The sequence below is a fragment of the Jaculus jaculus genome, chromosome 11 (assembly GCF_020740685.1).
Source record: "Jaculus jaculus isolate mJacJac1 chromosome 11, mJacJac1.mat.Y.cur, whole genome shotgun sequence".
In the NCBI taxonomy this organism is placed as follows: Eukaryota; Metazoa; Chordata; class Mammalia; order Rodentia; family Dipodidae; genus Jaculus; species Jaculus jaculus.
The window spans coordinates 42,563,004-42,590,755 of NC_059112.1; the positions used below are offsets into that span (position 1 = coordinate 42,563,004).

At 38.8% G+C, this 27,752-nt stretch overlaps 1 protein-coding gene across 2 annotated transcripts in view; it reads right to left on the reverse strand.

The window, feature by feature from the left end:
* Nucleotides 1–27,752, reverse strand: part of LOC101603782 (cytosolic beta-glucosidase) — a 151,815-nt gene that overhangs the window by 93,718 nt on the left and 30,345 nt on the right. For both annotated transcript variants that reach the window (XM_045130097.1, XM_045130098.1), the window contains exons 2-4: nt 18,400–18,627; nt 3,077–3,873; nt 1,726–1,849 (exon numbers count right to left, since the gene is read on the reverse strand). In XM_045130097.1, the coding sequence (XP_044986032.1) occupies nt 1,726–1,849; nt 3,077–3,873; nt 18,400–18,627 (1,149 nt within the window). The remainder of the gene's footprint in view (nt 1–1,725; nt 1,850–3,076; nt 3,874–18,399; nt 18,628–27,752) is intronic.

The following is a 27,752-nucleotide window of genomic DNA, read 5'->3' on the forward strand; positions in this document are numbered from 1 at the left end:
TCAGCCAGGATCCAGTCAGACTCTGCCCACAATAATGACAGAATAAAATGGCAAAAGCCCTAAATAATCAGGAAATGCCAAAGGCAACAGGAGTCAACACCAAAATATAACTTATTTGAGAATAGTAAAGCCAACCAAGAATATATCATTCAAATGTAATACATAACTTTCCTGACATAAAAAGAGAGATTAGCACTTTCAGGGCAGGCCTATGTCTCTGGCTTTGTGTAAGTAGGCCATTACCTTTTGGGATGGCCTCCAATTTCACCAATCCGTAATGCCCACCTTGATCTCTTTTGGTGCCAGGTGGCCAGGGGTGAATGAGTTCTACAGACATTCACAGCCCTGATTGTTGGGGGAAGGAAGACTTTGCAGGGTACCTGGAGTTGTACTGGATCTTCTCACCTGATCCTCTTAGTGTTCTCTTTCAGCAGCTGCTCAGCTGTCCCCTGCTGCCTTCCCCTTCAGGTTTCTTGACTTGCAGAGGAGGCTGACATGAGTGAAATATCCCTTAACCTTGTTTCTTTTCCTGCAGCTCTGTGCTGGCCAATGGGGCAGGATGTGGACTGGGACTACGGGTGCTTTGATAGTATTCTAGCCAGTTTCCTCCTTTCTGGAATATCTTCTTTTCACCTGCTTCTCTGCTGTGGTTGATAATAACTTATATGCCTTCACTTTTCAGAAAAAGAGTATTTTTTGCTGTGTTTCTGTTTATTTTACTCCCTAGGCTACTTTGGTGTGGCTGGTATGCAGCCATCTTACTCAGAATTAAATAAACATAAATTTCAATCTCACTTTGTATTGGAACTTGCTTCTGTACTACGGGACTCTTTCAGAGAAAGAAAGAATTCTGAAACCTGAGGAGCAATGATGTTCCAAGCAACAATATTGTAATAAATGGCTGAAGAAATAAGGCAAGTAGGCTTCCCAGTCCTAGAAATACATGCTATCAATTAAAGTTTATGCCTTTTCATTTTCTTTCTCCTTTATCTTTCTCTCTTAGATAGCCAACACTGGTACAGAACTTGTGGTGATCCTCTTGCTTAACCTCTTGAGTATTAAGAATAAAGGCTTGAGCCAACAGGCCTTGATAGGTTATTTTCAAATGTTAAAAGGAGTTACATTCAAGGAAAGGCTAGCATAACAACAACAAAAAAAACAATAATAGTAATGTTTACAAATGAAATTTATATATCATCTATGATGAAAAGCTGTTTCTAACTGGAATTTTCCAGATACACCTTAAATGGAACATCCACTGATGGAAGGCTATTGCCATTTTGGAATTTACTAACCACGTGAACAAATGAGGTCCTTTAAAAATCCTGTCAACTCTTTTCTTGGTTGTTAAGATATCAAAATATGCAAATAGGCCTGGTATCACTGATCAGTGCTAATCTTTTTGAGATACCTAGTGTTGTCTCCCCTGTACCCCACCCATAGCACCATTCCCGTTATTCTTGTCACTTTCACCCAGAAGTTACAAAATGCTGAAAAAAGTCACTCTTTACCTCCTGCCTCAGCTTCAAGGGGGTGGACCCAAGGCCAGAATCCTCACCTTCATCTGTTCTAAGTACTTTTTTTCCCTTTCCTAATTACATGGCTTTACACTAATTTACATGAATTTCAGCTTGCAAAATCAGTGGTCTCTGGTGAATGCAAATAAGCGCATGAGAAAATTGTATTAAGTTTGCACAATTGATCTTTCATCATTTCAAACGGTACCTTTGAATAGTTCCTGAAATGTCTGTCTGAAATAGTCCCAGCGCTGAGTGTCATCAAGAGATGGGGGGTCACACTGGGGAAACCCATTTTCAGTGATGTAAATTATAGGGTTATTATATGTATCCTAGAACAAGAGAGCAAAAGTTACATTCCAAACAGATGTTTTTTTTTTTTTTTAGAAAAAAAGAAAACTCATAAAATCAGGCACATTACCCTCTATCTTCTTGAAGCTACAACCCCAAAACTAGTTTTCATCAAATTGCACTGACCCTATTAACTTAATTTTCCACACTCTGACCTTTTATGACTAACAATGGAAAAGCAAAGCTGAGCAAATGTCCATGAAGACAGTCAAATGACTCTTTTTATAATGAGAAGACAGAAATATCTTTCTTCCCATCGGTATCTGCCAGTTGTCAGTGCTCCTCAACCCTTTGTCCCCACTAGCAGGTACATTCTGCAAACCTCCCCCATCACACACACCCAAGGGATTCTGAAAAATGGTACCTTGAAATTTTAATGTCAGCTATGTGAATGTCATCCAGCATAATGGAGACCCAGAAAGCATCCAACTCTCTTTCTTTAAAATGTCTTTGATAGTCGTAACAATGATACTAGCCTGAATACTATGACCAAGTATTCCTCTAGCCATAATACATGTTTTTTGGTTTTGTTGTTTGTTTGTTTGTTTTTTTGTTTTTCCAGGTAGGGTACCACTCTACTCCAGGCTGATCTGGAATTCACTATGGAGTCTCAGGGTGGCCTCGAACTCATGGCAATCCTCCTACCTCTGCCTCCCGAGTGCTCAGATTAAAGGCGTGTGCCACCACGCCCAGCCATATCACAATTTAACAACTAATTCTACTTTAGACAGATGGCTTAAAAGACAACCAGGAGGATAAGGAGATGGATCTGCAGTTAAAGGGACTTGCTTGCAAAGCCAGATGGTCCATGTTAAATTCCACAGCACCCATGTAAAACCTGATGCACAGAGTGTTGCATGCATCTGGAGTTTGTTTGCAATGGCAAGAGAACCTCATGTACCCATTCTGTGTATGTGTGCCTACGAGTCTATGTCTCTCTCTCTCTCTCTCTCTCTCTCTCTCTCTCTCTCTCTCTCTCTCTCACACACACACACACACACACACACACACACAAATATTGTAAAAGATGAAAAGACAGCCAATTAACTCTTAACAACTTGAATCCTAATCTCTTCTTTCCAGGCCAACTCATGGACTTAAAAGCATCTATTTTGTGGTCCCTATGCACATATACAAATGACTGTCTTGCCACCTTCAGATATGTTGGTATGTGGGTGTACATGAACACAAACAGATTGTAAATTTACCTTAACATACTTCAGTAGTTTGCGCATCCCCCATGGCACCACATAAACCCAACCCACGCCTCTCCAAGAGGGGTCAGGAAAAACCTCAGTCTCCATGTCCTGAAAGACACTTAGCTCTCCTTCCTTCCTCTCCTGGTGCTTGGCTAAGCGTGTTGTATAATATTGCACAGCAAAGAAATCAGCTGTGCCTTTGATCATTTTCTTCTCTTCTTCTGTGAATTTTGGAAGTCTTGATGATGAATAGCCTTGCTTTTTACTCGCGGAGGCAATCTTGGACTTGACAAGTTCAGGATAATCACCATCAATAAATATGGGTTTAGCAAAAAAATCCAACTGGAAATTGATGGCCCTCTTAGTAGCTTCCTGGTCAAGCACTGAATTGGGATCTGCTGGTTCCAGCCAGCAAAAAAATAATGAGAGGGACACCATGCCCTTCTGTTCCTTTCGGAATAAGGAATCATAGCTATGCCAGGCTCTGGCATGAGCCTTAATCAAATTATGAGCTGCTTGGTAAGCTCCAGTCCCACAGTGAGGTATGCCAGGAGCAAAGATGCCCATGTCATAAGCCAACATAGCAAGAGTATTTGGCTCATTTATGGTGATCCACTGTTTAACTCGGTCCCCAAAAATCTGGAAGCAAAACTGAGCGTATTTGTCAAAGGCTTCCACAATTGACTCTGACAGCCAACCTCCTTGGTCTTCTAAAGCCTGAGGCAAATCAAAGTGGTAGATTGCTACCATCGGGGTAACCCCATTTGTTAACAAATCATCGATGATCTTGTTGTAATAGTCAATTCCTAAGGGAGACAAAATGCAAGGGGAAAAGTTGTTTTTAGTATGCTGGCAGTAATTTTGAGAGCTGATGGGGTGAATTTCTCTTAAAGTCAGGCTTTTTACTTCATCAATATGACCAGTTGAAAACTGGAAGGAAGCATGGAGAACTCCAGAGAAGACTGGGTGACATCCAGAGAAAACAAGATGAGGAGGGTATGATGGGAGGATACTTGTTCTGAAGCAGGTACACTTGAGCAAGTCACTGTCACCTAACAGGAAGCTATGTTTACAGTTACTGAAGTTGTTTGATTTAGTTGTTTATGATCATTCTTGTGTCTTAACCCCCACAGACTACAAGCCTCTTAAGAACAGAAGTCTGGTTCATCTTTGGATTTTCAAATCCCAGAATGCTATCAGAGATTTAGTAAACAATAAAAATCTGCTCAATTAATGAGCTTCAATAGCATTGAAATTTTTAGAAAGGGTACATGATTGGGGGGGGCAAAATACTGGATGGGGATGGAATGAAGTAAATGGTGTAAGTAGAGGGGCTGGAGAGAGAAGGATGGGAAAGGATTAATCAACATTAAAGATGTTATGTATAAGCCATATAGAAACCTATTTTAAAAGATATTTATTTATGATAGAGAGAGAGAGATGGGAGAGGGCACACAAGGGTATTTTTTTTGAATTTTTTTATTTATTTATTTGAGAGCGACAGACACAGAGAGAAAGACAGATAGAGGGAGAGAGAGAGAATGGGCACGCCAGGGCTTCCAGCCTCTGCAAACGAACTCCAGACGCGTGCGCCCCCTTGTGCATCTGGCTAACGTGGGACCTGGGGAACCGAGCCTCGAACCGAGGTCCTTAGGCTTCCCAGGCAAGCGCTTAACTGCTAAGCCATCTCTCCAGCCCACACAAGGGTATTTTTGCCATACAGATGAACTCCAGTTGCATGTACCACTTTGTGCATCTGGATTAACATGGATACTGAGGAATCAAACCCAGATTAGCAGACTTTGTAAGCAAGTGCTTTTAACTGCTGAACCATCTCCCCAGCCCAAAACCTACTTCTTCACTAACTAAAACTTAATTTATACAAAGAGATTTGGGGAAGAAGTACCCTGTAGGGGTGCATAATGCTGTGCCCAGGAGCCATAATTGTTAAAAGAAAATTTCAGTGCCAGGAGCGGGATACCTTACAGTGAGTATTGCCTCTAACAAAGTCTGAGGCAAATCAAAATGGTAGACAGCTACCATGGGGAAACCCCATTTGTTAACATTCCCCCAAACAATACTGGGTATTTCCTAGGCTCTTGGTTGCCCATCAGAACTAGATGGAGGACCTTATTGCTGAAGGCACCACATGCTTAGACTGCAGGACACTGGGAAATCAAGGTGGAGCTCAGCTGGAAGCCTCATCCCTTGTGGACTAGCTGTTATGGTTCTGGAAAGTTCCCTGCAGCCTGATGAGGAAGACATTCATCAGTGATTTTAACCTGCATTGGATGCTGCAAGCTACACTGATGACCAGTCAGGAAAAATGTGCCAAGTAGAGTAATAGTGTCATGTCTGTTAGAGGGAAACCAACTTCTCTCTGTTTGGATTTGAGGTCTACTCCATGGGAATTTATGTCTGACACTGAAAACCTTATAAAAAGCCTGTGGCTGGGGGATTCATAAGCCTTGGGGGGGGGGGTGAGCAATGCTGCTGTTTGGCTAAATGGATACAGTATGTCCACCAAATTGCCCTCAAGTTATTTATGTTTATGCCCTTTATGAATACTGCTGTTCTGTTTTGTTAAAGAAGTTCCTCTGTCATATGATGGTGACTACAAGAGAGACTCAAAACTAATCAAAGTGCAGAGATGAAGAGACAGCAGAGTGTTCAGCACTAAGTGAAACATCACTATCACACCCTGGTAGACTCAGGGACCATTGTGGAAGAGGTTATGGAAAAAAACGTATGAGCCACAGAAAGGGGAAATGAGTGTGTTTTGCAATACTGTTTTCCAGACATTAGTGTGCAATGCATTCATGACCGCAGAGATGCTACCTACCCAAGAGCTGGATAATATCAGAGCAAAAACCAAAAATAAAAGAAAAGAGTGATTGATTGGCAAAAACAGGTTCCATAGAGGGTGGATGAGGAGGAGGTGAAAGTGAGGGCAGTGGGAGGGGATTATGATCAGGGTACAATGTGTATAAGAATGAAGGTTGTCAACAAAAAAATAAAATAAATGAATCAAATGATGGTCTTAGTACTTCACCAAACCTATTAGTCTTCCAAATCTAGGAAAAGAGAATAATATATAAGAGAATAAGTATGCACAAGAGCTTAGAATCAAAGCCAGGCACAATAGTGCAAGCCTGTGCCCCCAGCTACTGGGGATGGGTTTTTAAACCAAAGAGATAGAGGACAGCCTAGGCAACAAAGTGAGACTGTCTCAAAGTAGAAGAACAAAGAAGCAGTATCTATCCCAGAATGAGGGTTCCAAGCACAGATAGACAGAGGCTTGTGAAAGTGTGTATCTCTGGCTGGGATTCACAAAAAATTCTAACAGAGGCATGGGAACACACAGTACACTTTTGCTCTCAGCTGATCCTGCCAAGAATGAGTGTTTATAGAATTGGTGTAGAGTTCAGAAGAATGTTATTAAGTTGAAGAGGCTCTGCCTCCGACTCCAAGGCCTCATGATATCTTTTACCTTAGAAGAGATTCTCTAAGGAGTGGCTAGTGTAAGTACTGCACCTGAGTTTACATTTAAAAGAAAGGAGGGAACTGAGGCTTAAGAGACAAAAACTATCACTGGGGGTGGTGGCACACACCTTGAATCCCAGCACTCTGGAGGCAAAGGTAGGAGGATCTCAATGAGCTTGAGGCCACCCTGAGACTACATAGTGAACTCCAGGTCAGCCTGGGATACAGTGAGACCCTACCTCAAAAAACAAACAAACAAACAAACAAACAACAACAACAACACCAAAAAAAAAAAAACCTGTCCTGGTTTTACAGGTTAGTTTTGGGATAGATATTACAAAATTATGTGTAGACTTGTGCTGTGTCAACAGTTTGCCAAAAAGAGGGATCTGCTATCTTTTCTAGCTATGAAAAAACAATAATTCAGACAATAACTCAGATTTGCATCACTTCATGTATTCAGTCATTCACATGTTTATTTCTGAAATGCCGACTGATAGAGAAACAATTGGACATACAAACCTAGCAAGATAAACACTGCCTTTTTCTTCAGGAAGTGTATTAGGAATCCCCATAGATACATTCACAAACATGTACAAGATGGTAGTACCTCTTGGCAAAGATAAAGTACCGAGTCCGGTTTTAAATATGATAAAGCATGCCCACCTTAGATTCAAGGCATCTGAAAACATATTCTGAAAGTAATGTGCCATAATGGTGTCAGGATTGAACTATAGTGCAAGCCTACCTAACGTCCATCCATACTCCATCACTGACTAGCATTGTGACCTTGTCAAGTTACTGGATTTCTCTGGTCTATCTTTCCCTATCTGCAAACTGTCAATAACAAAAGAAATCCACTTTAGTGAATTGCTATGTGGCAGTTTAATGATATGATATGTTAGATATGCTTAGAGAAATTCTTAGCCTATGTTAAGAGCTAGGTACAGCTTAGCTATTATTATAGTAATTATTATTGTTGTTGTTGCTGTTGTTGTCAGTGAAAACTGAACTGTACAATATAGGTGGGTAAAAATCACTAACATATGGTAAGAAAGGAAGAGTGAACCAGAAACAAAAAGGGAGAAATGTATGTTCAAAAACCCAAGGAGATACAGAAATTAAGACAATCCAAATAAGGGGTGATTTACTCAGTTTGCTATAGCAAGAAATAAAAGATAGGGGAAAAGGAGAAAATAAAAGGCCAAAGTTCCAAGCATGCTCTGAAAAGAGTTGTTGCCACAGGCATTTGGAACTTGCTAGCTGGAAGTGGGGCATCTTCTATGATAAGACTGGGGAACCATATGTGGCTTTGTGTGACTGGCTCTGAGTTGGAAGCAGTGCTATGATAGAAACCAAAGCTTTGGCAATGGGAAGTTATTGACTAGCCCCTCACTAATCTGGTTGACTACTACAGTGCTTATGATTTGGCTGTCTGGGCTTTTTCAGGGTTAGAGCTTTGTTTTCAAAAGTTGTCTGGCCAATGTTTATATATCCCCTCTACTTAAGAAAATGAGCTCCTTTCAGGAGCTCTAGTCTCAGTGTACAGAGGACATAGAGAGTATATGTCCCATCAGAAGAGACTGAGGGCCAGGAATGGTTACATACACCTTTAACCCTAGCTCTAGGTAGGCAAAGGTAGGAGGATTGCTGTGAGTTCAAGGCCAACCTGACACTACATAGTTAACTCTAGGTCAATGTGGGCTAGAGTGAGACCTTACCTAGAAAAACCAAATAAATAAAATGAGGAGTAGGAATGGGGAAAGAAACGGAGTAAGAAGAAACCAGGTCATACTCAATCGCTTGCTAGTGACCTGTCTATTTTTAGCAGAACCTCATTTATTTTGCAAACTGGAAAATAATGTGAATCATGAATAATAAGTACATGTTTGTAAAGCACATCCTATGCTATTATAGTCAGAATAACTCCTTCTCTTCCAAAAGGTGTCTATGCCCTTATCCAAGGAATAAATTCATCTGTTCCCACATGAGTACATAAAGAGACTATGACAATGCAATTAAAGTAGGATCTTGACATGGGAACATTCTCTATACTATTCTAGTTAGATCCAGCATAATGAGTCCCTAAAAGTAGAATAGGATCTGGAAAGAGGTATGCTTCCTATAGGAAGCATGAGGGCCTGAGGGCCCTGGGACTGCCAGAGTGCAAACCTCCAGACACCCAGGTACATATCCAGGCATGGCCAGGCATGCCTGTAACCTAGTGCTGAAGGAGAGCCAAGAGGTGTCAGAGCCCCACAAGCTCCAGAATCAGTACAAAAGACCAACTCAAAGCAAGTCTGTGAAGAAGAGTGATATAACTGAACACCCAATGCTCCATTCCAGCCACCTCACCATAGGTAAGCACCCCATTGCCGGCAAGCATGTGGGGCATCACAGGAACGTGTACATGTGCATATAGCACATATACATACCACACCACATCACATACACACACCACACCATAAAAAAATACACACACCGCCACACACATATAAAAACACCACACCATACAAACATACCACATACACACCATGCCATACATCCATGCACACATCACATACACACACACACAACACCAGATACACACATACACAACCACCACATACATATACACACCACACCATACGTACACACACCAATTCACATACACATACCACACTGTAAGCACATACTCACATTACCACATACTTATACATGTCATATAATACACATACCCCATATCGCATAAACACACACCATCATGTACACATACACCACACCCAGAGTAGAAGACTATAGCAGAAAAATATTTCAGAAAGATATAATAATATAGAAGTGGGGACTTCTTTTTCATTACATAATATAGCAACTTGAGGGACTCAACCTGATTTCTTTGTCTCTCTCAGTGAAAGAGAATTTCATACTCATCTATAGGTCGAAGAATGCTCACATTTTCTTGTTCTAACTGTGCGCTGTGGAACACTGTCCTCAGATATGACAGGTCCTCTTCAATTGTTATCAGCTATAATTACTAAGAGACCAGCACAAGATTTTGTCCATTAACTTTCCATCATGGAAGGGGGAGATGACCATGAGTCCATGCCCTGTCCTGGTGACTTAAAAGCAGCAATTGCTAGGGAAGGGTGCTCACAAGACCACAACCCCTCCCTAAGGGTTTGTAAACAGTGGTTACTAGGGGAAATGGGATTATGAGGCCACAACTTTTACCAGAATTCAGGGACTATTAATGTTTGCAAGAGGGAAGACCAATCAAGGCCACTGTCCTTCCTCAAGGATAGAGAGACAGTTAAGTGCTGCTTGAAGCAAAAAAGACATTTTTTCAGAGGAACAGCTGCCCACAATTTTCCCATGCTCCTGTAGATGGTCCTTACATATGTTCCTGGAAGTAACTTCAATTAAATTGGTTCATCAGGATACAATTGTGTGGAATGGTTCTTTGGTGAGGAGATATTTTCTCACATCTCCTCAGAATAAGTTTACACAATACTGGGATTTTCCAATCTGATATGATAAGTAACAGATATCAGTATGGTGAGGGTTTGCCCAGCCATGTCTTTTCACTGTCTTTGAATATAATAATAGTTTCTTTTATTGAATTCATATTATATGTATTAAATGCCATCCATTTTGCTTAATCCTAGCACTAAACCACTATACCCAAGAGATGAGTAATTATTATTCTATTAAACATATAGAAAATTAGTATCCAGAGACACTCAATATTGCCAAATAGCATAACTAACATTTACTCCCAATCTGAGTGTTTTTCCACTATAACATATCACTTCTCATTTTTACTGATGTTCCTGACCCCCCAAAATATTATGACCCCTTCACCAGCCTTAACATTTACCTACTCAGACTTGTTTATAATATCACATCATTTTTGATGTCCTTATGTGAGGAATGTTTAATGGTGACCAATCAATTTTATTTAAATTAAACCACAAAAATCATGAGTTGAAATTAAATAAATTTTAAGTAATGCAGTGTTGTGTCATTAATATTTAATATCCAAAAACTGAGCAATTTTCTTCTGCTTTGTATATTTTATTTAATGATGTAATGAAACTTTTCCTATTATCTTCTGTGTAGTGGTGGAGTGGGTCTTTTTTCCCCCTGCAGTACTACAGATCAACTATAGGGCCTCCTGCACACTAGGCAGTACTTTCCTACTGGGCCGTGTCCCCAGATGTAGTGGGATATAGAAGAGCTGAGCACCATGCTCAAACAATTCAGTCAAAGGACGTTGGACAAATCACTTGGCCTCTGCATGCCCGAGTTTCCTCATCTGTGAAAAGGGACTGTTAATAGTGCCACCTCATGACTGTTCTGAGAATCAAATGAGATCAAATTGTCAAAGGGTGTTTAGCTTCATTGATCAGCTGGTACAGTTCAGTGACAACTAATTTTCTGAACTAATGTGTGGTCTTAAGTGATCACCTGTTATCAATCCAGGGAACTTGACACTTTGAGAGGCCATTTGGATTCTATTTTGCTTCTGTATATTTAGGAGAAAACTGACCTTTCTAAGAACTAAAACTTCTATAAACTTTTTTCATAGTCAATACCATATTCTGTGTTTTAATTAAGCCTTTTCTGCTTATTTAGTCTTTACAAATAAAATATATGTTTGCACTATAGGTATTTTTGACATAGGAAAAATAATAAACCAACCTAAATAAACTCACAGGAAAATATAAGATATGCAGGCAAAAATTTACTGCAAATAGACTTCAAAAGTTGAAATTTGAAGCTTATATCTTAATATCACAGGAGAAATGGCCTCTCCCATTCTCCCTTATCTCAACCTATCATTATTTCCCTCCTTTCAAAAGTAGTTTTCTTTATATCCCCAATTAACCATGGCCTCAAAATGACCATCACATCTGCCCAAACTACCTCAGATCCCTAGTATAATCCACCTACTAACTCTGCCTCTCAATTTCTCAAATCCAAAAGCCCTTAAGAGGAAAACAACTAGGCCAGCCCATCTTAGTTGAGGCCACAGTAGCAACATATCATAGGGGATGAATGCTTTCCTGCATCCCACCAGCTGTGACTGGGACTAGAATAGGATTATATGGAACAAAGAAATAGGAATAAATTTAGAACAATAGGTGGCTAGAACTTGCAAAGATCATGCTTTCAAGAAGGAAGGAAAGAAGGGAGAGAGGGACAGATGGAGGAAGAACTATAACTAACCAACAACGAAGCTGTAATTTAGGGGCTGGAGAGCTTGCTCAGTGGTTAAGATGCTTGCTTGCCTGAGAAGCCTGAGGATGCAGTTTCAATTCTGTAGTACCCACATGAGCCAGATGCACATGGTAGCATGCATCTGGAGTTCGTTTGCAGTGGCTAGAGGCCCTGGTGCATTCTCTATTTTCTCTCTCTCTCTTTACCTCTCTCTTAAAAACAAACTTTCGCTCTCTCTCTCTCTCTCTCTCTCTCTCTCTCTCTCTCTCTCTCTCTTGCTTGCTCTCTTTCAAATAAGTAAATAGAAATATGTTTTAAAACAGGTAAAAGAAAATTTTTTAAAATTATAATTTAGAATTTAATTTGATCATGTGCCTAACCTGTGTCAGATATAACTCTGGTTTATACCTCTAGATTTATGCCACCAATTTATTTAGGTTCTCATGCCATATTGCATGCACTAATTACCTATTTTGCTATAACAAATTACCACAAAGTAAGAAGCAAAGGCAAAAAATTATATTCCTTTAATATTTTAATATTAAATAGCATTTTTCCCTGGTTACTCAGCCCAGCTGCAGGAGTGGAATTGGAAATCCAGAGAGTGTCAGTCACTGGTTATATTGGACTTGAAGTACAGAAGTTTGATGTTTGCTTGATGGTAGCTGAGTTCACATTGTGCTCGTCTCTCTTCGCTATGCCTTATAGCAGTTAAAGATGCTTACTCTGTGCCTTTATATATTGAAAGTATACAACTTGTTTGATTTTACAGGACTCATAGCTAAGAGACAATCTTAAATATCAGATGAGACTTGGGACTTTGGAACTAGGTTACTTTGGTAAAGACTATGGAAACCATTGAAATTGGACTGAGTACAATTTACAATGTGAGATGGTTTTGAATCTAGTGAGGGCCAGGGGCAGAATATAGTAGTTTAAATAGATGCCCCCCAATAGATTCAGGAGTTTATTAAAACTTGTTGGATTTCCAGCCACCTGGCTGGCGGAGTTATCACTGGGCAGATCTTAGGGTCCAGCCCTAAAGTGTGGTGGTGGATTTGTAATTCCATTCTAAAGATATGCAAGTGCCTGGAGTTCCTGAAATGTACTTGCTTGTGGCATATGGCTTCTGTGTTTTTTTGGCTTGGGGCTTTTTCTCTCTCTGCTGGTCCTATGAAAACAGGTCAGCTTCTGCTGCCATTATGGAACTTCCCCTGAATCTGTAAGCTTCAATAAATCCCTTCCTCTCTATATATTCCCCTTACACAACTTCCCTTTGTCCCCCTATCATGCCACACCACTGAACCCCCTATTCTTCCTAATTATACCTTCTTCTACTTTGATGCCTTTGTTTTGGTATCTACCACCATCCATGATAATACATTAATGGGTTCAGTATAAATGTCTTGTGCTGGTAATGATGGCTGCTGGGAGGTTGTGAATGCAATGACCATTTTGTGTCTAGAAGACAACAAAAGAATGTTCTTTCTACCATCTCTTCCACTAGGGCCCTGGAGCCTTAGAGGATGTGATAAAGACATGTCATTTAGTACTGAAAGCTCACTGTCACTCTTTATACTTGCCAACATAAATCTATTACTTTATAACTCTGGAGGCCAAAATTCCAGGTAGCAAGAGGCTAAAATCAAGATATAGAGAATCACCTTCTTCCTGCAGGCTGTCAAGCAGAATCAACTCCTTGAGTGTTCCAGCTGGCAGTGTCATCCTGCCTGCCTTCCCTTGTGGCCACCTCCTCCATCATCACCTGGCCTCTCCTCTCCAATCTCTGCTTCAGTCTTCATGTTTCTTGACTCTGATCACCTGTCCCCCCTCTTCCATATAAGAGTCAGGTAATTACAGAGGTCCATGCAGATAATCGAAGATCCCCTTCTCATCTCCAGATCCTGAACTTAATGACATCTGTAAAATCTCTCTTGCCAGATAAGATGGTACCTTCAAAATCCTCACAAGATTAAAAACAAGGATACATTTGGTGTGTTAGGACAAATGACCCAGCTTATCATGCTCACATAGAATACAGGGTGAATGTTGTGTCGTCAATTCATATAAACCACTCCTAGGAATTCTTCTGTCAAACGTTTTAAACTGAAAAAGAATTTCTGCATGAAAATTCAGGTATCTTTCTTTCCTCCAAGACTTAGGTCTAGCACTAGTCACACAAAACTTGTAAACTGAGGCAGGTATGAAAAAGTGCATTTGAATAACCAAGAGATACAGAGCTATGTGTTTTCAGTTGCTAACTCTCTTCTTGTTAAACCTTGAAAATTTGATATTTGTAAAAGTAAAGATATGTAACAATTCCACATCATAAAATATTCTTCCAGTTTAGGGAGATAGACTTTTACATGGATCCATATGTCCCATAACATGATCAAGCTTTAGAATGGGTCATCAAACATAGAAAAAGGAGTTCCTTGGAAAGGACAGTGACAGAGTTTTTATTTTTAATTCTTTACATGTTCTTTGAGGAAAAATAAATGTTTAAACAGAGGGGGGGAAAAGTGATGGCCTTTCTGAGTTAAAACAGTTCCAATCGTTTCAACAGATCACTGCACAAGCACGCACAACTGCTTATTAAAATTCCGCCTCCCAGAAGCACCTCGGCTGCCCTCTTGCTCAGGAAAATGCCTGTAATATTAATCAGCTATGGCTTAACAAATAGTGGAGCCAAGCTCAGAAGAGCTCAGTGCTGTGAGCAGGTGATAGCCACGTGACATTGGCATGGGTCTTCCCTCCGCACCTGGTGCTGTTCTGGCACTGGCATGCTTCTGTAGGTCTGTTTCCCTCCCTTAGCTTGAGGACCTACACTGTATCTGCATCTTCTGTACATAAGGAATTGACTGTAAAAGGTGGGCATATCATTACAGGGTATGGTCCTTTCTCTAAAAATGTTGAGGACAGTGCAATAGTTTCATAATGGGGGCTTCAGGAAGGAAACACGGAGTATATATGGTATATTAACATTCCCAGTGGGTATGGAGCAGAATTACTTATGTTTTTTCTACAGCAAAATGTACAGATACTCTCAATAAACAGAACAAACCACAATTATGAAATTCAGATTAGCACCAGATGACACCATAGTTGCAGGAAACATCCTTCATTGGAGCTTTTGGATTTCAGTGCTTCAGACAAAGGATGGTGGAGCCATCTTACAACTTGGAGATTACTGTACTGAAGAGGATTATTTTTGTGGTTTTTCCATCCAAATGGGAGCTCAGTGAAAACTCCTATAGAAAGAGCATTAGTAGCACAGAATCTCCACTCTACTTATCAGGAGGGCAATGTTAGAAGAGATAAGGGTGGTTAGACACAGTTGCCAATGGACCCGAAACTGGCTTCTGGTGTCAGATAAATCTAAGTGAAACTCAGCACTAAGAAAATTTTTCATCTTGAAACATTTACAAAATTCACACCAGCCTTATAGCCGTGTTTAAGAAGGCCCCTCAGAGACCTATTAGGAACATTAAATTTGCAAAAGTTGGGGCTGTATTTGACACAGTAACCTGAACATACTATATGCTCAATAAAAATCATCATCAAATACATCATATACTTCAGGATTTTTGTGACTTTTACTGGCATAAGTAAATAAAAGAATTATGCACTGAGTCTGTCGAGAAGACACTGGACTAGGTTCCAGGACTGAGCAAGAGTTACCTGCCCATCACCCTGTGAGCAACTCAAGGGTTCTTTTATATAGGTGTTGTGAGTCCTGAGCACAGTCCTTTGGGCACAGGAGACAATACACTTTTCTGGACACAACTAACCCCACAAAAACAATAGTGAAGTGTGAGAAATACACTAGGGGCTTTTCAAAGTGCTATGAGGAAAAAGGAAAAAAAACATTTCCTCTAATTTGAAACAGATGAAAACTTTAAGAAGAGGAGACATTTGTGCTAATCCTGAACAAGAGACTAGGCCTTCAGCAGGGATAAATGGGAATTAAGAAAAAGCCATTCCAGCATGGGCAGATGGCTAAAACAATACATGCAAGCATAAGGACCTCAGTTCAGATTACCAGCATAGGTATAAAATACTAGGCATAGTAGTACATGCCTATAATTAGTGATGGGGACACGGAGACAGAAAATCCTAGGGCACACTGCCTGCCAGTCTAGATGAAACAGTGAACTCTGGGTTCAATGAGGAGTGCTGTCTCAAAGAATAGAGTGGAGAGTTACTGAAGAAGACCCCCAGTGTCAACCTCTGATCTTTACATGTACACAAACACATGTGTGTGTGAGCATACACATACTAGTGCTCATACATGCATGTACACATCACACACACATGCACACACACCCCAAAAATAGAAGAAATAGAGAAAGAAAAATAAGTGAAGACAGAAGGAAAGAAGGAAGGAAGGAAGAACAGGGAGGGAGTGTGAGAGCAAGGGCAGACCATTCCAAGCATGAAGAGGAATGTCAGCATTGACATTGAAAAGTACAAATCACATTAACAGTAGTCATATGTGCTTAGGAGTGTGCATGGGGGGATTTCAGGAGTCATACACAAGGGCAAATCAGAGCTTCAAAGCTCCATAGGTGAGTTAAGACTCACAGAGTTAGTCCAGTGTAACTTTAAATGAGACAAGAAGGAGTGTAAACCCTATATTGAGGCTTCAGAAGACATTTCTTTTTTTAATCTCACAATGCTTTGTCAAGTGGTAACCAAACTAATATGAGACAAGCTATGCTTTAGGAAAGTTGCTGTGGTAGCACTTACAGGAAGGACTGAAGGACAGAGAAAATAGAAACCTGTCAGAGTGTATCAAGAAATCCTTGGTAAGAATGATGTGCATCTACACCAGAGCACCAGGAGAGAGGACACAGGAGGGCAGAAGATCAGACAGAACAAAGGCATAAGACAGATTGTAACTGGCAAACAATGAGATGTTGAAAGCAAGGAGATGAGAGGATTCAGGGTACTTCTAGATTTTAGAGCTTGACATGTGAGTAACAAAGAGAAGGGAGGGCACAGAGGTTGTATGAGGAAGGAAGAAAATTATGAGTTCATTTTTAAAGTGAACAAATAACCTCCTGTGCAGAGTGAAAAATGAAACTAACAAGTAAGATCCTGAAAGTTAGCCTTCACCCATTCAGCCACCATTTGGGTCACTACCCACAGAATCAAGCAATGGACCTTCTTACTATCACGGTCTCTTCCTGGGGCAGGCTGTCATAAAAATCCATACATCATGTAAGTCCATGTGTTGGGGATGTATTTCAGGAGATGATTTCTACCTTACATGAAATAAGCATGGCAAGTTCACCAAAAACTGACCATTGTGGGCTGCTCTATGTAGTGAATCATGTGGTTTACTTCAGAAGCCTCTTGATACCATGAAGGTTTTTGGAGTTTAGTGAGACAAACATGAGCCCTCACTCTCAGGTCACCCAGTGCTCGTCCTACATTTTGAAGACTCCCCTTATTTTTTATAGAGTCCCTCAGTTGCCTCAGCCAGCCCAAGTCCTATGAATTGTATGAAATCTTTTCCAGGACAAAGTAATAATGAAAAGCATTTATTTAGAAGGCAGATGTTATAGTTTAGGAGTTGGTGAACTTTTAATGCAAAGGACCAGATAAATACTTTGGCTTTGCAGGCCATATGCTCTTTGCCCCATCTACTCACTTCTGCCCTTATAGTAAGAAAGTAGCCATAGCTGCTATGTAATGAATGGCCATGGCTGTGCTCCAATAAAACTTTATTTAAAAAAAACAGGTGGAGGGCCAAATTTGGGCCTCAGGTCAGTTTTTCAATGCTGTTTCTATCCAAGGCTAGCCAGACTCTAGCGTCATATTACAGATCTTCCATTTTCCAGATGTATGGATTTGAACATTCACCTCTGTAAAGTATGATCACTATATTTCCTTACTGACGTAAGGGTTAGAGAAATATGTGTAAAAATATCTGATAGATAACAAGCATCCAATAGGAAAGGAATGATCTTTGTAATTATAGAGCATTAGAAGAATAACAACTAATACTTAATGAATTTTTATGATGCATCAAGCACTGTGTTCAGCACTTCATACAGGCTATTCCATTTACTCTTTCAACATGTCTCTATAGAGACAGCTCTCATGGCATTCTTTCTACAGAGACACTGAGGCACTGAGAGATGCTTATATGCCTAGTCAATCATGTAACTGGTACTGTATGTCCAGTAACTGAGCTCCAGAGACCTTGGACCAACCCTATGGTACTGACCAGCAGCATGAACCTAGCCTTGTGGAATGACTAGGAACCATCTCAGATTCTTCAGTGCTTTGCATAGATTCTCACAGGGTGAAGTAACTAAAAATTATTAAATACACTAGCCTTCAGACAGTCACCTTCAGATTAACACTTAGATAACACATTATATAAATAAAACCTTTATTTCAACCTTTTGCCTACCCAGATAACCCTCCTTTCACCAAGGAAGAGCTCAAGAATCAAGGAAAGCCAAAATATAACTAAGAAAGCTAATGCAAACCCATTTCAAGAATTTTATCCTATAATCACTCTGAAAACTTGCAATTTCAAAGCTCCCCTGCAGAACAGCATGCTGGATTAATTATGCCAGACTGCAGTGATAACCTTGAGTTAAAGCTGCAACCTTCTATTTTTAAGAAACACTTGCCTTTCTGGTTGATGAAACCTGTCGTCCCATCAGGTAACAGACGTGACCAGGAAAGAGAGAAGCGGTAATGAGTCAATCCAAGCTGTTTGATACATTTCAAATCTTCCTCCCACAGAGTGTAGCTGCCACAAGCTACATCACCAGTCTGGTTCTTGAAAACTCGCTCTCCTCCCTGATGGGTGAATGTGTCCCAGACACAAGGGCCTCTTCCATCTGCATCCCAGCCTCCTGAGAAAAGGAAGAAAATGAAACAGTTACACTCTTGACATCAAGAAGCTGATGTGGAATGTAAATATTTGTCACCAAAAGGACATTTCTCATTAACTCCGTGTACCATATTTATAACTTTAAAACGTCTTTAAAATAACATGCATGAGTGGGTTATGTGTTTAGCTGTCCTTGATCCCTGAAGTGACTAGTGGCAAGTGAAAAATGATTGCATTGTGCACTGCATATCAGGCTTTCATGGTCTACTGTATGAAGCTCTCTCTGCTGATAAACCGAAGCAGGCCATGCTTATAAATACCTGAATTTCAAATATCGCCTCCTTGGGAACATCCCTCTAGTCTGGAGTTGAAAGTCTTATCCTTAAACTTCACATATCCTTGAAACCTTCTCTCTGGCCCACTATACTTGAACCTATTTTTTTATCTATCTGGAGCCTTTGATGGTCCAGTATGTTATTTGTAGGAATACACGATTCCCATTTCTGAGGATAATGGTATTTAAAATGTGTTCATTAATTCCACACATGAATTTTAGGTCTTTAATGTATTGTTGTAAGATTTTAGCTAGTTATCATTCATTCTGGTAATTTCAAGTACAATTTATTTTAGTTGATTTTCATTCCTCCTCCTATCCCAAACTCTCCTCTGCCTCCCAATTCCCATCTCACTCCTAATATTGTCCTGACTTCTGTTTTCATGTCACATGTGTCGTCTTACCCTTCCCCCACCCCTCTTCCAGCTCATCTCTTCTTACTCTCTTTTGGGTCCAATCTACCTTTATAGGTTTTACTTTATTCTTGCCCATCAGGATATGCATGGATATAATTATTACACGCTAAGACCCACGTATCTAAGAGAACATGTGTTTTGCTTCTGAGTATAGGTCACTTTACCTGATATAATTCTTTCCAGGTCCATTTATTTTCCTTCAAATTTCATAATTTCACTCTTCCATATTGCTAATTTGATTCCCTTGAGTATATGTACCACATTTTCATTATCCATTCATCTATCAATGGGAATCTAGGCTAATTTCTATTCTTAAGCTATTGTAAAAAGTGTAGCAATAAAAATGTATGTGTCTACCTCAAAAGGGCCCCACCTGAAACTAAGAAAAATTGGCAAAACAAGCAAGGGTGCTGTTTTCCTGATGAACCAGATACCAGCACAAGGGGGAAGCAGACCAACACAGAGAAAAATCAACTCCTACCAAATCAGAGAACCAGAGTCTCAGAGGCCCCCAACACCTCATTACTGAAGCAGACCAAAAATGAACTCAACATGGCTCAGGGAAATTTTGCTGAAGAGGGGGCAGAAAGAATGTTAGAACCACATGTTGGGTCATGATATGCAGAGACATTTATCTTACCCATAACTGTGGGCTAACTCCACAATGCATGACCCATATACATCAACAAGGAGAGGCCAATGGGAGGGAGTAGGTCACAGATGAGCCTAATAATGGTACCAAACTGACTATATTTGATGAATACAAAACTAATTAATAAAAAAAATAAAATATGTGTCAGTATTTCCATAGTAGAGTACACAACTGATTTTTTTGGCCTTGTTGTTGTTTTGTTTGTTTGTTTGTTTTTATGAAGATCTATGCCTCATGCAGGAGACACCAGTGTGAAATACACAGTGCTTCATTTCCTTAGAGAAATTCCCCAATAGGCAATTGTAGAACTGCCTATACAGAGGCCCTGGCCTTTCCAGAAATCAAGTAAGGGCAAGTGAAAAATGACCATCCAATTTCAAGCTTAAGTCAGAGGAGGTCTCTTTCTGCTCAATGTCTCTATATTCCTAAAGTTGGTAAAATATAAAGCCTAATAAATTAAGAAAACAAAAATATACAGCATGATTAGCATATTTTGTATATTCAAGAATATGTCAAATAGTGTATGGACTAGAAGTATATCAAAAATCCTAATCCCAGATGATTAGCTCATATCCCAGATAGTGCTTAACAGTACTATATGAGCTGCCAGGGGGAAAATGGCCAACAATGTTGTGAGCAAGCAGGGGACACTGCTATAGGAAGCAACCAGACTGACAAGGTGTACACACTTGTGAAATAGTGGCACACAGCCTAGGTAGGTAACCAGTGGCTCTCAGATTGGCTATGAGTTCTGCTCAGTGGAAAGGAACCCATGATTGGAACTGGGAACTGAGTATGAATCCTATGGAGACCAAGATTACAGATTCCAGTAAGAAGTTCCCACTAATCTTTGTCCAAACATGAGGCTGCATCCATTAAAATCTTTCTAACTTAACAATGTCTTCCCCTTTACCCTATCTGACCTCACTCTCTATTGGAGAATTTTTTTATGTTTGTTTGTTTCTTTCTTTTTTTTTTTTTTCAGAAAGTAGCAAGAACCAAGGACAATCACAATCTATCAACAAGACAAAGATAGCTGGCTCCCTGTCAGGAGATGAATGGCCCCTTGTCCAATAGCTAGGGTCTGGGTGAAACCACAGACAAATTGGCAAGATGAGTAAGAGTGCTGCTTCCATGATGAACCTGACAACCTGGGCCAGGGTGATGGAGATAGACACTAAGGATATCCAAAATGCACTAAAGCAGAAATCCAGAAGCTTCTGGGAGTGCAACACTAATGTAGACTTAAAGTACACCCACCATGGCACAGGTAATTTTGGGGAACCGGGGATGGAAAGAATGTAACAGCTATGGGGTAGGAGGGAATATTCAGAGACATTGCCCACACACAATGACTGACTGCTTCTCTCACGATTCATTACACACAACTCCTGGTGAATACCAGCAATCCCATTAATGAAGGCCCTCAGTGGAGTGAAGACAGGGAGGAGGGAAATGATACCAGCATATAAGTCCATGCAAACTTTTCTACTTAATAAAAGAATTAAAATAAAATAAAAGTATATCAACATACCTAGAAATATGTGACCTTTGTGGGAAAGGGAGCATATGGAACCATGGAGGAGCAGAAGGGACTTTCAGTGTACATCACCTATGTTCATTCTTTGAACTAGATAGAAGATATATGGACAGGACTGTTTATTATAACACCCACAATCCCTTTGATAAGTTTAAAGTATTTCATCACATATGCAACTATAGGAAGGACTTTCCAGTCCTCTCTGAGCATCTGTGTACTCATAATGTGTGCAGCATTCTCACAGCAGTGAGTCTCCTACCCAACAAATGGACAGCATGACTGATAAGAAGTTGAAGGACACATCAGGCATGGCGGTGTATGCCTTTAAGCTCAACCCTTGGCAGGCAGAGGTAGGAGGGTTGCAGAGTTCAAAGCCATCCTGCGACTACATAGTAAATTTCAGGTCAGCCTGTGATAGAGTGAAACCATACCTTGCAAAACCAAAAGAAAAGAAATTGTTGAAGGAGGGGACCATGAAGAGTCAGGAAAGGCTTCTATAAAGAAGGGTTTTGACAAAAGCAAAAATGACTAACTATATCAAGATAGGATACTAAATATCTATACAAAGAAGTCAGGAATATTACAAATATTTTACTTCAGGGCCACATAACAACAGAGGCAAATATACATGCTAATGGATCCCAAGTTGTATTGACCTATAGACATAGAGGGATGGAAGTAAAATCTAGTTTCATTTTAGATTGGAATAGATATGAACTTGAAAGTGCAGCTTTCAAGTATGGGGCTCATGATTTGAATAACTGACTGGACTAATGTCACAATTTCATCTCAGGGAGATTAAATGGTAGTGCACTATTTCAGTTCTAGTGACATAAAAGGATATGTGAGACATACTTTGCAAATAATAATTAAGTTATTTATTCTGTCTCTTACAATAATTTTCATGTAGCCAATTTATTTTCATAGAAGGTTTATTTTAATTTTTGCCAAATTTTTATATTTGTAGTTAACCTACAAGTTTCTTGCAACCTGAAAAACATGTAGTTCTCACATGACTAGTGAGTGATATTTTTGCTTAAATAAACAGACAAAATGAAAAGAATGTAACAAAGATGTTCCAGAGCCTCACTCATTCACCAGCAACATGAGCTACTTCTCTACTGAACCAGATAAACCTTTGCAAACAGCAGAGTGATAATTCTTCAATTTTTTTGTGCTCCTCACAATATACCAACCACAGATATGGACTACTTTTAAGTTTTCAGTTTTTAAAACTTTTAAGTTTTAAGTTTAACTTGAATTATTAACATTTTCTCTCTCACTTTAGTCTGGACCATAGACAAAAATGATACATCAAACATTGAGTGTAGCACATACCAACATCAATGGTGTAAATACTCTCACTGTGGACAGTTTTATGCAACCTGTAGTATATTTGAAGGCAAAGTTTGGAAAAGATGAGAAGTAGCATAATACTTTCCACTCCTGTAGCCTTTTCAACCCTTTATACTTCACCATACTATGAAAAGAAAACAAAATCTCAAATGCATAGGTAATAACTTAATTTATTCAAATAATTAATATGCAATGACTTCCAGTGTTTATTGACTTACCTCTAGATTATATACTTATCAATTTATGCAATTTTACTTTTAATAATGACTGTTGAACAATCAATTCATAAATCAAAACAATGAAATTTCATGAACCAGCAAAATGTGACTTCATATCTGTGACAAATAATTTTCCTAAAATCACAGTTAATTAGAAAACCAAAATTTATATCCAGGTTTTAGAAGGCCAAGTCCTCTCATTTGACCATGTTGTTCTTCATCAAAGTGGCTCAAAGTGATGAACAGAGGTGCCCTGGTGCTAACGACGCCACTTAGCACAGGAAGGCTAAGGCATGCATTTGGATCACAGTCTAGATAACATGACCCAAAAAAAAAAAAAAAAAAAAAAAAAAAGCTTTGACAATTCTAAGAGGTAAATGTCACAGAGCAGGAAAATATATTTATGTTGGCTATATTCTCCACATACGTTACTCAGACAAAGCATATCTAGATATATTATGCTTATGAGAAGCTAAGCTTTGAACTGAAAAATAACTATAATAACATTATGCTGAGTGCAAGGTAGACACTACTCATGAGTACTTCAGCATACACTTTGCTGAATGAATGATAGCAATCACTCAATTGTTTATTAGAAGTTTTCTCATCTAACTACAAATGTGCTTATCCTTTATGATAAGTAAGACAGACATTTACAGGTAGACTAGATGTTCTTAACTATATTCTAAATAGCTATCACTCCTGAATAAAATGAAAAAAATATATTTCAAATGCATCATTAACTTCAGAAGAAGTGAAGTACTTGAGGAAACAAAGTGGAAAGAGTAATTTTGAGGCATGAATGAGCAGTGAAGCAGCCTTTATAGTGATAGTACAGTATAGAAGTTTTAACATGTATAGATATAAATTGTACATTAACATAAAGAGCAAGAGAGGAGGAATAGAAATACACTGTAGTTAAGAGACTTAGATTATACATGGAATGCTATAATATCATTTGGTGATAGGCAAAACAATATATATATATATATATATATATATATATATATATATATATAATCTCTTAAATAAACAGCAAAATTAAATAAGGAATATCATTAATTGTAAATGATTCTAAACAAACTAACTGAAAGACAGATATTATCAGACTAACTAAAAATTCAAAACTCAGCTATATATTACCTGTAAGAAATTCACTTTAAAGAAAAACACACATGAAAATTTAAAGTGACAGGATGAAAAATACACTATGCTATGTAGATTTCAGGGCAAGAAATGTCACCACAAATAAAGAAAGTCATTTCTTAATATGAGAGGCAACAATTTATCAAGAAGATATAACAATGCTAAATGTTTATGCACCATTTGAACCAACATTTCAAAAGATATGTTGCAAAAACAGAACTGCATAAAATTCATGTCTATAATTATATTTAGGCATTGGCATTAAAAACAAAAATACTATAGAAAATACACAAATCATTTGAACATGTTTTGTAAGCATATTTTTAATATAGGAGATCATTAAAAATCCAAGAAATGTAAGTGGAAATGAGATATCATTCTACACCCAAATAGTTGGCACAAATTTGAAAGGTGTGTAACAGCAAGCATTAGAGAGATTGTAGCACAGCAGAAATGCATACATAGTGACCACTGGACAACACTATGAAAAAAGCTAGTGAAATTGGAGAAACACATCCTATACCTTAACTCAGTCGGTCACCAGTTACTCTGATTATTTATCAGAGTAATGTGATTGCAGCCTCAATGATAAAGTAAAAAGAGAGAGAAAAAGAAAATACTAGAAGCAATCAATATTTCCCTCGTTCAGAGAAGAAATATGTGAATGAGAATATATACAAAGAACAAAAATAACCATTATCTGGACAGACTCACACGCACACAGCTCCCACATGGTAAGAGGGAAGGACAAATGGTAGACTAGATTTAGGAGGTGCTTCTATCTTTACAATGTCAACATCAGGAAGTACATAATAAATTGTTCAGCAAGTTTCATGTGATAAAACCATAAAGAAATCAAGTATTTGTCATTGCAAAATTCATTTGAGTAGACGTTCTGAGCAGGAGACAATAATGGGTAGGGTTCTGGAGATGAGAATAAAAATAACTTTTTATTTTATACAATCAAATTATAAGTATCTTATTTATTTAATTATTTGAGAGCAACAGACAGAGAAACAGGCAGAGAGAGAGAGAGAGAGAGAGAGAGAGAGAGAATGGGCGCACCAGGGCCTCTAGCCACTGCAAATGAACTCCAGACACTTGCTCCCCCTTGTGCATCTGGCTAACATGGGTCCTGGGGAACCGAGCGTCAAACCAGGGTCCTTAGGTTTCACAGGCAAACGCTTAACTGCTAAGCCATCTCTCCAGCCCAAATTATAAGTATTTTATCTATTATATAACTAACAAAACAAATTTTATAACCCACTGCATTGTTCACAGTAAAGATGATTTTTAAGCATTAGCTATCAATCCTATACCATAGATAAGTTCAATTACAGTATAGTTTTTCCACAGAATAATTTTTAGATCATTATTACAAATAAGTTAAAAGACAACTAGGACACACAAAGATAAATTGACGTTTCCAGGATCATACAGTGGATACCAATGGGTCCAACATTAAGGAACAGCAATCTTACCCATACAAGTACCAACAGAGTGACCTTCTTGGATCTATTACCTATAACATAGGTGAGTCATTTAAAAAAAAAATCTTTCCTTTTGAATTAGGTGTTGAAAGAAAGTAACAATTCTTGCAATGGATATGATAATAAGAAAAGCAAATTCCTAATTTCCATACAGTGCTCAGGCACCAGGGGCCCAAGCACCAGTCAGCAATATTGCAGTATTCAGGATCAGAAATAAAAAGATCTGGGACTCCTATATTAAGATCTGGGAAATGGCTCAGCAGTTAAGTGTCCTTGCTTACAAAGCCTGAATGCCCATATTCAATTCCCTAGTGCCTATGTAAGGTCAGATACACAAGGTGACAGATGCATCTGGAATTCATTTGCCACAGCAAGAGGTCTTGCCTTTTCCCATCTCTCTCTCTCTCTTCTCTCTCTCTCTCTCTCTCTCTCTCTCTCTCTCTTATAAGTAAAGACTTTTTTAATGAAAAGATCCTGTATTTTATTTTCTAGGCATTTGAAAGAAAATCAAATGGTGTCTGAAATTTTCAACTTCTTAGAATATAAAAGACATTGTATAAAAGATTTAAAATATTGATATTTTCCCAAATATCAATGATGTTCAAGGTTGAAAATTGTTATTGAAATTTAAGAAGCTCCACAGCTGAGCATAGATAAGTTTATGTACTATCTCTAGCATATAATTCACATGACATCTCTGTTTGTATAGTGGGAGTATAAAGGTCAAAGGGACCAAAACAAAAGTGTGCATGGCAGGTAACGTGCACTCTACAAATGTTAGTTCTTCCCTTTTCCTCCAGGCTCCACAGGTATAGCCCTTGCCGTGCAAGTGTGAGGACATGACAGCTAGCTAGATTAGCCATATCAACAAGCTCTGGGTTCAAGTGAGAAACAGTGTCTCACTGAATAAAATGGAGAGCAATTGAAAAAGAAGACAATCAACATCCACTTCCCTCCACACACTTGCAGACACAAGTAGACAAACAAATGCAGACACACACACACACCCCACATACACACCCCCCACATATACACACCCCCCACATACACACACAAAGAGAAAATGCAGCAGAAAATACTAGTAATTACCAATATAAACTACTTGGTTTTATAAGAAAATGTTTATTTTCACAAATAATATTCATTAAGTATATTAGGCCTAACTACTGCAAATGAAACTTTGAGCAGGCAATAGACAATGATCACTTGATCTAGAAGCAATGGTCTGTAGCCTGTGCTGAACCAAAAGGGACAAAGGGTCTTCAACATCACAGGAGCGAGTCTCATACCCCATAGTGTATGTATCTGTATCATGATCATAAGAGGGTAAATGTTCTAGATGGGATGTCTCCAAATGCAGAGGTGAAAAAGGAACTGAGAAACTATCAGATATGACTTGAAATAGTGCAGAACAATTTTCATTACTGGCAGACAGTATGGAAATGAATTAGTGAAAGGATCACAAAATAAGAAAGCCAATAATAACAGCAAAGAGAATTATCAACTCTCAGACAAAACAAAGACTACTAAAACTGTAATCACATAACATTTGTGGTGCAATTTGCACAGTACTTACATTAAAAATATGTAAAAATGAAGCAATGACTTAAACCAAATCTGTTCATTAACTAAATTAGAAAAACAGAAATGGCAGCTTTGTGAGCATAATGTAATAAGTATACAAACAAACAAAAATTTCAACTTACATAATAATTTAATATGCAATACTTTCAACTAGAAAATCAAACACTAGCTCTAAATGCTTGTCATTTAGGAATACAGACATAAATATTATAAAAATGGTGGAAAGATGGAAATCTGTTGCCCTTGAGCCACAAATAAAAAGTGGAGAGAAATGATGCGAAAGACCTTTCTTCTCCATTTTGGAGTGGCTTAACTCTCGCAGTACTGTTGTGGTTCTACACAAGTGGGTGACAAAGATAAATTAAAGGTTAGTAAGATAGCTCAGTCATAATAGAGCTTGTCATACAGGCA